The sequence below is a fragment of the Hippocampus comes genome, unplaced genomic scaffold (genome assembly GCF_001891065.2).
Source record: "Hippocampus comes isolate QL1 unplaced genomic scaffold, H_comes_QL1_v1.1 scaffold345, whole genome shotgun sequence".
Lineage (NCBI taxonomy): Eukaryota > Metazoa > Chordata > Actinopteri > Syngnathiformes > Syngnathidae > Hippocampus > Hippocampus comes.
This window is the reverse complement of record NW_017805538.1, coordinates 387649-399550: the sequence shown is the minus strand read 5'-3', so window position 1 is coordinate 399550 and position 11902 is coordinate 387649. Positions and strand designations below refer to the sequence as shown.

At 44.4% G+C, this 11902-nt stretch overlaps 1 protein-coding gene across 4 annotated transcripts in view; it reads right to left on the bottom strand.

The window, feature by feature from the left end:
- Window positions 1-1229: 1229 nt before the first annotated feature.
- Window positions 1230-11902, bottom strand: part of LOC109520893 (lysine-specific demethylase 6A-like) — a 50133-nt gene continuing 39460 nt past the window's right edge. For all 4 annotated transcript variants that reach the window (XM_019878453.1, XM_019878456.1, XM_019878455.1 and 1 more), the window contains 13 exons: window positions 10645-11507; window positions 10226-10355; window positions 7557-7662; window positions 7223-7428; window positions 7061-7119; window positions 6868-6942; window positions 6639-6787; window positions 6410-6524; window positions 6128-6315; window positions 4575-4716; window positions 4332-4458; window positions 3828-3998; window positions 1230-2350 (listed from right to left, as the gene is read on the bottom strand). In XM_019878453.1, the coding sequence (XP_019734012.1) occupies window positions 2321-2350; window positions 3828-3998; window positions 4332-4458; window positions 4575-4716; window positions 6128-6315; window positions 6410-6524; window positions 6639-6787; window positions 6868-6942; window positions 7061-7119; window positions 7223-7428; window positions 7557-7662; window positions 10226-10355; window positions 10645-11507 (2361 nt within the window). In that variant the 3' untranslated portion in view covers window positions 1230-2320. The remainder of the gene's footprint in view (window positions 2351-3827; window positions 3999-4331; window positions 4459-4574; window positions 4717-6127; window positions 6316-6409; window positions 6525-6638; window positions 6788-6867; window positions 6943-7060; window positions 7120-7222; window positions 7429-7556; window positions 7663-10225; window positions 10356-10644; window positions 11508-11902) is intronic.

Genomic DNA, 11902 nt, shown 5'->3' with positions numbered 1-11902 from the left:
TGCGCGTGCCTGTGCGTATGTGCGCGGCTGTTTCGTCCAGTCCTATCTTATCACTCGAGATGGGACGTGCAGGTAGACAATTGTTCATATTAAAACTAGCAGTCAGAGCCACCTGTTTGCCCCTCGCCGAGGCAGAAGCACGGGCGCAGGCGGGTGTGAGATGGCAGTTTAAGAAAGGAAGGAAGGAAGAGGAAGGTCACAGATCATTCCGCTGTTTTCTTTTCTCGCGTTCCTTCTCTCATTGACTATGTCCATCGTAGGGATACAATGAGACATTGTTAGCTGGTCAGGATTTGAGTGTGTGCGTGCGTGTGCGCGTGTGGTGGGGCTGGGGGGCGCCCGGGCCAAGCAGAGTTCACATACCTCTTTGCTGGATCATTGCCAGGTTTCACAAAAGGATGTAGGTGGGAGATGGAGGAGAGAGCATTGAGAGGGCTATTGCCGCGACTTGTTATAGAGTGCGCCCCCACCTGTGTGTAATGATATAGGTGCAGAATGAAACGGGTTCAATTCCTGAAAATCTATATCTGCCATGTTTGAAATGCTGTCCTTTGTGCCTTTTCCCCAGGACACCAGAGGGGCATCAAATTAAAGACGCTCCGGAAAAGAAGCACTGCAAAATCTCCACCGCCTGTGCACCGGACGATAGTTAATGTGATCACAATAGGAAGATGCACGATATAGGATTTCAAGGAGCGAATGTATGCATTTGGGCAGCCGACGTCCATCTTGTTCTGTTGTAGCCTCACAGCTGAACGCAACTTGCAGTTGCCGCTTCCCTTTGACATCCAATGAAGTTCCAGTGTGCCACGGTTGTCATCATTCGTGGAATGGAGGGAGACCCTCTCGCGTTCACGGGATGCCCAACGCTTGCTCAGTAGTCAGTGTAGATCCTGTGGGGCTGACAGCAGCTACATCTGGCTACTGGGTCTCCGTTGGCCATCTGAGGATGCTTTTGAAGGTTTTTCACATGACTCCAGCTCCCATTAAACATACCATATGGGCTGTTTGTACTGTATGTACCTCTGAATGTCAATGGTCAAGTAACTGAGGGAAACATTTGGGTAATTTCTGGACCTGGCATACAGTGTAGGACTCTGTGTGTCAGTCTACAGCTACATTGTCTGCTGGGTTTCAGACATTACTTTGCACAGGTGCTATTTTCAGTGCTTCCACTTTTAGTTGTGAGAAAAATGTCCGAAATTGGAGGAAGCGGAGGCAGTGGCAGATGATTTGACAACTTTGTGTTTATTGACTCATAAAACATTCTTCAAACAATAAAACAATTTTAAATGTCCGTTCCTGTACAATGCTTGCTAAGCAATTTTATTTATATATAGAAAATGTAAGAGGAATTGTTAAAATGACAAAACCTCTTGTAATTTAATGGCAGGTACTCTGGAAAAAAATAACAGCATTCCATCAACAAATATTTTCAAGCAATAAATATGCATTTATAAATAGTGTAAATTTACATCAAGATTAGAAACAACAAAACAACAAATTAAACTTTATTTCATAAGTCTATGTGCAACCCATTTTCTTTGTGACTTGGCTAGTATACGGTGTATGTATTATATATATATATATATATATAATGTATATATAATGTATGTATGTATTATTAGATTTTTTTTTCATTTTTAGTTAAGAAAAAAGTATGGAAAAGAGCAAGACAAAGAAATCAAAAGCTGAGAAAGGATAAAAACAAAATCACATAAATTTTGTGAAGATACTGAGTCTCAAAATAGCAACGACAAAGAGCACGCTACTGCGCCTTAGGGAGGACAAACTGAAGACATTCGGGGAAATTGTTAAAAATCAAACGCCAAAGCCTCGATGCAGAAGTGAGAGTGAGAAAAGGGGCAAAAAGGTGGTCAAGTCAGTAGTCTTTTAAGGGTGGTATAGCCAGTTATGAACAGTTACGTATCTACAAAATATTTCATCACGCAAAAGAAACTCCACCCTCGTCCTCCTGCTCTCAACCATTTTTGATTAAGTCCTCCACTGAAACGGGCTGATCCATTGTCATTTGTGAGGGCTGAGAGGGGAGAGGGAGAAACAGTCCTGTGAGCAATCTTGGTGCCGCCCCCATCTGGTGGGGGCCTGTGCGCCAAATAGGTTGCATAGACAGACACACGCAGCAGCCTCAGCCTCCAGCCGTCGCTATGGAGACCTGCCATGCGGGGACAGGGGTGGTGGCAAAGGTGTAGAGACGGCCTTGGCTTTCCTGAATATCAGAAAGTGGTCCGTGTCCATAGAGCATTTTTATTTCAATTGGCTTCACGGTTCCGCTGCAGAAGAAATGCATCTCCTAATGTCAAGATGAAGAGGAATGAAGGGGTGGGGCCTATGGAAGGGGTGAAATGAAAGGAAGAGACAGGCTCAAGTTAGTAAATCATTATTAAAATGCCATTAGCTCCCAAAAGTCTAAACCTACAAAATGATCTTACAGAACACAAATTGTCGTATCCATGTACGAGGCACGTCAGAAAAGTTTCAGCACTGGTATAAAAAAAGGATACATTTCAAAAGTCCAAAAGTTTTCCCCCTGGAAGTCATCTCATTGGAGTCTAACACCTGACACTCCTGAAAATGTTCTGACATCTTATGTGCCGTCGTATCAGTGCAATTCCTCACCATCCCACAATTTCAATACAACATCCATCAAACCTTCCACTTGATCATCTACACAAGAACATTCCTGTCAATTCCATTTCGGATGCATTTCCAATCGATGTGCACATTTCTTTTTGATTATTCTGTGACTGGATTTGTTATCATACACACTTGGAATGAACCATACTTCCGTGATTACAACAAATTACAGCTAACTTCTCATTAAGGTTACACAGGTATGCCGGCTGGGTAAAAGGTGGGGTGGACGTTCGACTACATGCCAGCTACAGAGATGAAAGTGGACTTTCCTGAAAATACATATACATACATACATACATACATACATACATATATATGTTGTGCTTCTTCTTTTGCATCCAAACTAAGGTCATAATACACACACACACACACACACACACATATATAAATCTATTTACTGTTACTAGTGTTACTGCCTCAATATGGCTACCCTCGAGAAAGCAAAACAACGAACTTAAACGCGTGTTCGTTCAATGTTGTCAACTAATATCCGGATTAATTTGAGGTAATGTTTCCTCAATTTTCCAGAGGAATGTTCATGAAAATTTGAAAATCCGGAAGTCTGGGAAAATCCGGAGGACTTTCATCACTGCAGCTAACTGCAGGGCACACAGAGACAATGACTGACATTCACGTCCCCACGTATGGACAATTTAGAATCAGAAGCAAGTTTTTGGAATGTCTGTGGAAGTACCCGCAGAAAACCCACATGAATCGAAGACTTCTCGACAGTGGGGCAGACAACAATGCGTTGCCCTATCGTTAATTCATGAAAAAAGGGACGGCATGGAATTGAAATCAACAATTGCATAGAAAAAAAAAAAGACCTCGCATAACTGTTATATTTTGTACTCTGAACAGTCTTCTCACACATCCCTCAAATCCGTTGCAAACGGAGGGCAAAGTCAGTCTTGCTGACGTGTGTGGTCGTCAGCTTCATCAGACTCATAGCCTCAACACATCAAAACAACAGCAAGAAAAATAACAGTGTCTCGGTGGGCTGGTTGTGCATCCAATGACAAGTTTGTGAGACTTTTTGTTATGGGCGTCAATGATTTTCTAGACCTCAATCAAAATTGAAAGAACAAACCCAATGAGAGTTGTTAGTTCCCATAGCCTTCTAGTTTTTCTTGCGTGGAGTCAATTGTGTCATCAATATGCATACTTACTAATGCAAACTGGTCGTAGACCTGCATGAGGTCTTCCATCCGGTGCTGCTCCAGCACCACAAAGTCATCCAGTGTGGCGCTGCCTTTGCGGGCGCAGTCCTGGCAGTGGACCACATACTGCTTCTTGGACAGCAGCTCACGGCGCACAAATAACAGGTTGAACACCTCGACCTGAAGACCACAGCGCACAGAGAAATATATGAGAAAAGAGCTCAACTTATAGAGTGCTTGTCTAATTGCCCATAAGTACTTCATGTCATCCTATTAAAAAAAAAAAAAAAAAATGGTGTTTATTGATGGTGATGTATGCTGCCTCTGACACAAACGCTTGAGTAACTTGATCAAAAATGTATTGAAATGAACCACCAGCAACCTTGTTTGAGTTGAGAAATGACTACTCCACCTACGCCACCAGATAAGCCAAGCTACCTAACGGTGTAGACTGTGCAAGAGGTGACATTGGCTCAAAGTAGGACACAGAAAATCTCTAATTGTGTTACGAACCTCACAGATGGTACAATAGTGGGCCGGTTCATCTCTGGTTCTGTTCCTCAGCACTGTTTCTTTGCCAGCCGTCGCTAAGGCTTCCTTCACCCACTGGCACTGCTTCAGCGTCCGTAGCAAACAGTACCTGCAAAATATGCGTCAGATGGGAAGGTTCTGGTTAACACACACCCAAAAAAATAATAATAAAATGAAAATCAACCACAACAGTAAGGCAGGGAAACGTGTCAAATACGAACTCACTTGATCATCTCAAACAACTTGTGATCGGACACCTTTATGTTGCGTGCCATGTTCCAAGAGAGGTGCACCATGGGAACCATGGATTTCACACTTTGGAGCTTGTTCCACTCGTAACGCTCCACGGCCAACTTGTACTGATGGGCTTAAAAAACACAGTCAGAGCAACTTGTCAGCAGCATAAAATCATTGAAACTACCAGAGGCAGATCGTAATGCACTGCATTTACACAGTCACTTCAGTAACTTTTTGGATAAATTGCACTTGTCAGAGTAGTTTTAATTTCATGTACTTTATAATTCAGTCTTTTTTTTTTTTTTTTTTTTTTTTAAATGGGGCGGCCCGGTGTCAATTGGTTAACGCGTCGGCCTCACAGTGCAGAGGTGCACTGTTCGATTCGGGCCTTCCTGCGTGGAGTTTGCATGTTCTCCGAGTGCCTGCATGGGTTTTCTTTGGGTACTCCGGTTTCCTCCCACATTCCCAAAACATGCATGGCACGTTAATATTTCCGAACCCCTTTATCCTCACTAGGGTTGCGAGGGATGCAGAAGCCTAGCCCAGCTGCCTTCGGGCAGTAGGCGGGGGACACCCTGAACTGGTTGCCAGCCAATCGCAGGGCACACAGAAACAAACCATTGGCGCTCACACTCACACCTAGGGACAATTTGGAGTGTTCAATCAGCCTGCCATGCATGTTTTTTGGAATGTGGGAGGAAACCGGAGGACCCGGAGAAAACCCACGCAAGCACGGGGAAATGCAAACTCCACACAGGAATTGAACCGGGTACCTCTGCACTGTGAAGTCGACGTGCTAACCACTCGACAACTGGGCCGCCCAGGCACGTTAATAGAACACTCTAAATTGTCCCTAAATTGTGTGAGTGTGAGCCCAATTAGTTGTTCGTCTCGGTGTGTCCTGTAATTGGCCGGCAACCAGTTGAGGGTGTCCCCCGCCTACTGCCTGAAGACAGCTGGAACAGGCTCCAGCACACCCACCCTAATTTAGAGTTCTGTCGAATTGATCATGCTCTGGCTAAAAAGGAATAAATCAGAAGACACACCAGTTAGTACTTGAATTCTTTTTTTTCAGTGAGTATTTATTTGAAGGACTGTTTACTTTGACTTGAATCACACTGATCTAAATAAAGTAACAGTTCTACAAAGAACATATTTGGGGCTTTCTGGCAACTGCAGGCTTTGCACATACACTGATGATTTCCTGTAGTATGTCAGCATTGCAACTACCTGCTTTGTACTAAAAGTTGCGCCCGCTGAGTGTTTAAAAAAAAAAAAAAGGAATGGTTTCGGTAATATAGAGGTGTGTTTGGAAAGTCACACAATGTAGTCAGGAAATGGAAGCCAATCAGCCGAAAAGGTCAATAATCAGCTGGAAATCACAAATGCCATTCTAAAAGGTCACACTATATTGGAGACAATTTTCCTTTACCAAGGTTCAGCTCAGCTAAAACTGATTCCCCTTGTGGTGAAAAACAAACAAACAAAAAAAAAAAGCTAGGGCTGTTTTTTTCTGTCTGAATGCTGTTGAGGCCCCATACCTGTAAGTGGTCCAACGTTCCAGGCGATGTTGTTGCACCAGCCGATGGCCTGCACCCAGTGCACAGTACCGGTGTTGAGCCATACCAGGTCACCCGGTCGCTGGATGAAGCGGTAGACGGGTACATCAGCCTCATAGAGGTCCTCCAAATTTGGCCACCACGAGCCCATGAGAAAGTTGATATTGTTCCTGAGGGTGCAAGTGACAAGAGAAAAACATAAGGGGTTAAAGTGCTCAACCGTGGTTACCTGGCAACAAACAGCAGGTCAGAACGAGGCCTTACTTTTCACAGAAGTTGCTCATCACACCCCAGTACGCCTCTGGCACAGCAAACCATTCACAGTCTCCCGGCCCGATGTTAATATTGACTGCGCAGAAATTGTTGTGCTCCTGGTGACCTATGGGTAACCAAAAAAAAAAAAAAAAAAAAAATTAAAATACAAATTGACGAAAACACCTACACCCACCTTGATCGAAGGAAGAATAAACATGATCCATTTGGTTGAACCGACCTGCTATTCGGCTCCCCGGAACCTTCATGTACAGCTGAACCGTATTCATTCCCAGGATGGTGTGGCCCACGTGGCTCAGCAAGTTGCCAGCTGATACAACACGAGCGAATGCTGGCAGTTTACTGAGTTCCTGGAGCTGCTGCTTCCACCTGGTGGAGGAAAGTGTGTTTAATTTAAAAAAAAAAAAAGCACATCAGATTCAAGCTGGCCAAACTCCAGTCACACTTACTTCCTTTCGTCTGACACGTCGATGTTTGTTCCGAACTTGATGTGCTTCAACGGTCCTCTTCTTTTGCGCACAACACTGCCAAATGACCAAGCATACATCCTCAACGATTCTGGCTGTACACTAACATTATACTAGATAAAAATTAGTAACTTAAAATAAGATTCTGGGGTGTTGTGTTTCCAATCTTTTGTACCTCTCTGCTGCTGGCTCGGTGTCACAGGGTTCCTTGAGTGCCTTTTTTTCATTTTCCTCCTGAAAAATTAGACAGTGGCACGAAACGTGACATTGGACATTGATCCTGATATTTTGGAATGAACATAAGGATTCTTCTTGGGTGTGTCGTCTTGTCACTGACCCGCAGGGACTCCTGGAAGGAAGCAGCCTGATACTGAGCATACTTGGCGATTGTTGTATGGGCTCGAGCACTTTCACAGCGCCACATTTTCTTGGTGCCCGTCACATCCCAGTTCTCATCCGCGGGTTGTGACAGCTGCGTCCACACTTCCACCAAGTGCTCTGGGTTGGCCTCAACCAATGTCTTTGTGGAAAAAAGGCCCAGGTCTGCAGATAGCCATCAACAACCACATAAAAGCTGGATGATAATACAAAATCTCTTTCGGTTGGCTGCAGCTTGCACATGAAGCAGTTTGGCTTCAAGCACAGGATCATACATTGATTGCAATATTTACCCAGTTTGAGTGCTCCAGCCAGTCCTCTGATGACAGTGACAGGATTGGAGGGATTTGTGCAGAACTGGTGCAGTGGTGGAAAGAACGCATCTCTCTTGTTCTCCAGCTGGCTCAAACAGGAAACGTGGTGTCGAGAAATTATTATGATTATCTACGTAGGATTTAGGCAAAAAATGTATTTGCTTTTCTGTGGAAGTCTCGGCAAATATTTCGATCACCGATAGCATTATGAAACAGGTTAGATCATTACATTTGCCAACTGAGGAACAGCATGAGTGGCCTCTCCTCCCCCTGTATAAGTGCCCTCATTTCATCTGTGGCGATTTGGTGCAATTTCCTTATGGATTCCTCACTGATAATAACTTGGCTCATTTCTACCACCGTAACACGCAGTTAGCCATCAATCTATGCCTACAACCTGAAATGCCAATGCCTACGCCGGTGTCTCTAAATTCCTGGCGGGCATAAAGCAAGCGATGAAAAGAGCATGGCAAGGATGGCTGTGAGTAGGCCTGTCACGATAGCATTTTTTTTCCCCCCCGGACGATAAATTTATCACGATAAACAATGGAATGGCATTGTTGTTTTGTGTGTGTGTGTATGTATGCTAATTACCCGTAAGATTTTTCGAATGTAAAATAGGTACAATTGACGAAACAAAGATTGATTTCTAAATACACTAAGAATACTCTCCAATAAAATCTACATTACTTGTTGAGAAGTATTGAACCTGGTTGTACAGTCTACTATTTTTTTGTATCCTGTATATATGTTTTTCAGACATGAAACAAAAAAAAAGGAAACACTTTTTACCGAGCATTATGTTTCAGGCTGAGTTAAATGACAAAAGCTGGGGAGCCATTTGGAGCCCAAACCACAAATAAACGCATGTCCTAAGAGCGACATCATCTGGTGGCTCTCTTTTTTTGGCTGCTGCTCAGTGACATACTCAGGGATGACAATGGCTCATGATGAAAAAAGCGGAAGGGGCGTGGTCTGGACGGGGGCGTGGCCATGTACAAAAGTGGCACTAAACATGCTGAAGATGAAGTGTATTCAATTTACACACTATTTGAAAATTGAACAGAAAAAAATCCCAAGATCGCCACTATTCTTTCAAGTGAAAATTTGTGCAATTTTGCTTAGGCATTCCTGGTGAGCACCAATATGTAACTTCAAATTTGCTGCTCAAAATCAAAACTAAAAAAGGAAACATTCCCTGCCATATTTAAGATTTGTTCATTACTTGTATTCATAAAGTGTTGTGTAAATGTGATAAAAAGCTGTTGATTCTTACCTCATACAATGATAGTGAAGTCCCACACCGTTTACTATATATGGGTTATGAATGTATTTTATAATATAAAGTGGATGTCTATTTACAGTATATACAACAATATAAAGTTTCATGAGGTAGAATACTTTATTTTCTCTTCATTTTAAGCTTTTTAGCAAGCGCTAAAAGCTTATTGGTCCTCTCCGTCTTTTTCCACTCTTTTTAGCCAACTACTCTTGTTTTTACACATGCTCCAGGCTGTCGAAAAGCGCTTGAGATCGAGTAGTTACTTTTCAGTAGAAATGTCTGTTTTCGGTGTTTCACCGATGTTGCGTGACTCTGTAAAGCTTTCCATCCTCTCGATCCGTATAGAATGACATCGTCACACACTGTACACAGAGCTTTACCAGCGACATCGAACTTTTTCACGAAATCCGACACAAGCACAATGGTTCCTCTTTACTGTTTCCTACTGGGGACACCGTCAGCTTTCTATCCAACCAGTCCCATCGAAACGTGTTTTTCAGAGCCGCATCTATCTGACGCACTTTAGCTTCGTCGCGAGTCTCGATAACATTCGGCATTCGCGAGAAAGGGGTTTAGGAAGGCGAACACGGATTGGTTGTGATTTGCATTTGCCGATATAGCGACCAATCACAACAAGTAAGACATCATACACGTCCAATCGCAGGGCTGTTTACAATCGGAAGACGGGAAGACTGATCGGGTGAGCTCGTGAAAACTCGACGATAAGGTACCTGACCCCCCCCTAAAATTTTCTCAACGGATTTAGACGATTCACAAAAATGATCAATTTAAGAAATAAAACGGCGGATTTCCGCGTATCCGCGGAAAATTGCCGTCCCTGCATACTGCGACACACATTAAGACTGTTCAGCCTTCTCTTTTTCCGGCTAACAGCCATGCAGCGATATCAAAATAAATACAATGAAAATCAACCCCTACGACTCGTGGGTTAACTTAATTGCCAAAGACGAAAAAAGGACATTCTAGCTCTAATTATAGTTAGTTTTGTAAACATAAATTGTAATTTCAGTTTTCGTTTTTAAAAAGCATTTTCGGTTTCATTTCATTTTGATCATGAAAATGTGTTTTTTCAATTTCGAGTTGTTCCATTAGTATTCAATTGAGAATATCCAGTCTTGTGGTAGTTCCTGTTTGTGAAACAAGCCTAAAGATGAAAGACTGGCAAAACTTGTCATTGTCGTTCAGTGAATTCCGTAAAAATATAAGGACGATCCACAACATTTGGCAGTTCTGAAATACTCAATATAGGGAACAGTTTGTCTACATCGCACAGCACTTATTTACACAGAATAAGTGCTGCTCAAGAGAGCAGACATGGGTCAGGTGGAATCTCTCTGTTACTCACGTAGATGCTGGGGGTCGGTGGATTGAGTTTGTCTTTGGGCAGGGCTGGCGTAGGAGGAGGGGGCAGCCGTGGCGGCGGGCACTTGTCGAGAAGGATGCTGCTGTTGGACAGCCCATTCTTTCCCAAGTTTCTGCACACACAATTTTGCATGAGCACTGTCTAGTACAGTACAATGAAATGAATGAGATCATTTTCTTGCACTTTGTTCATCTCTTATGCAGCATCAATTTATCATTAAATTCAAATGCGCCCCATTTTTATTCAGGAAGTCAATCAAATAAATCTGAACATTGGGTGAAATATCTGCATGGCAACAGACTGCCATGCGATTACATAACCATCTCTGATGTTTCAGTGTTTATAAGATACCACTGGGGGGAGCCATTTGCAAAGGAACATTGGCTCCACATTTGTCTCACCTGCAGGCTTTCAGCACATCTGTGGAGCTGGGGTAGATTGATACGGATGATGAAGACGATGAGGATGACGAAGAGGAGCCATGGGGTGGCGTGGCCTTGAGACTGGTGACAGCGGGTGGCTCGGCTTTCAGTGGGCTCTGAGAGTCCTCAGAGATTCCCCCTTTGCCATTTCCATTGATGGCCGGTGTTGTTGTGATAGGTGTGGCGGGGCTGTGGCTGCCGATCTGGGTATGTTCCAAGGATTTGGGGGAGGGTGTGGCCGTGGATATGACAGAGACGGGTGAGGAGGCAGCTGAGCTTTCCTGCGTGTTGGGGGTTGAGGGCAAGCCCGCCGGGTGGATGTTGTTGACTTTGTTGGGAGATGTCGTCGATACAGTCCCTTCTGTCTTTCTGTCACCCTCCTCCACCCTCCCTGCTAGCAGGGCAGATAGTCTTGGATTGTCTGCGCTAAGGCTCTGCTTTTCACCACCCTCAGCCACCTTACCCTCCTCCCCCAAGTGGGTGTTACAGACCAGGCTGTCGGACTGCGCCACTTTGCCATCTGCTGATGACAATGGCGAAGGTGCCCGGCCCTCTGAACTGCCATTACCGAGGGATGGGGATGTGGTGACAAGGGTGGCTGCAGTGTTGCCATCTTTGGTAGCGGACACACCGGGTGCTGCCCCACTTGAGGTAGAGGAAGGAGGAAGAGAGGGAGGGGATGGTAGGTGGTTGTGCGCTGGCGGTTGCTGGGGCGTTGTCACGTTGGAATGTCCAACCTTATGGTTGGACTGCGGGGGAGCAATGGAATTGGGGGGATGCGGGTGAGAGGTGGTTCCCTCAGTATTGGAGCCCACAAGAGGAACGGACCGCTTCTGTAGCACCTGAAAGAAGGCGAAAGCCACTTATCACGACCACTGGGGGGAGGCAAAACAGCCTTAGAATTATTTTTAAATGTCAATTCCGATACGTATGGCAATTTTTAAACTGCAGCTAGCAGGAAGTTGCATTTTAACAATAATAATCAATGACAGTACAGTCAACCCCCGCACACTCAAGTTTTGGCACCTGTGGATTTCAGTGTTGTGTCCAAGGACCGGCAACCCGAGGCCAAGGCCAAGGCCAAGGACTTGCCTCCGAGGCCAAGGCCAAGGCTAAGGACTTGGAAAATTTTCCGAGGCAAGGCCAAGGCCAAGGACTTGAAAAATTTTCCGAGGCCAAGGCCAAGGACCAAGGACTTGCTTCCGAGGCCAAGGCCAAGGACCAAGGACTTGCCTCC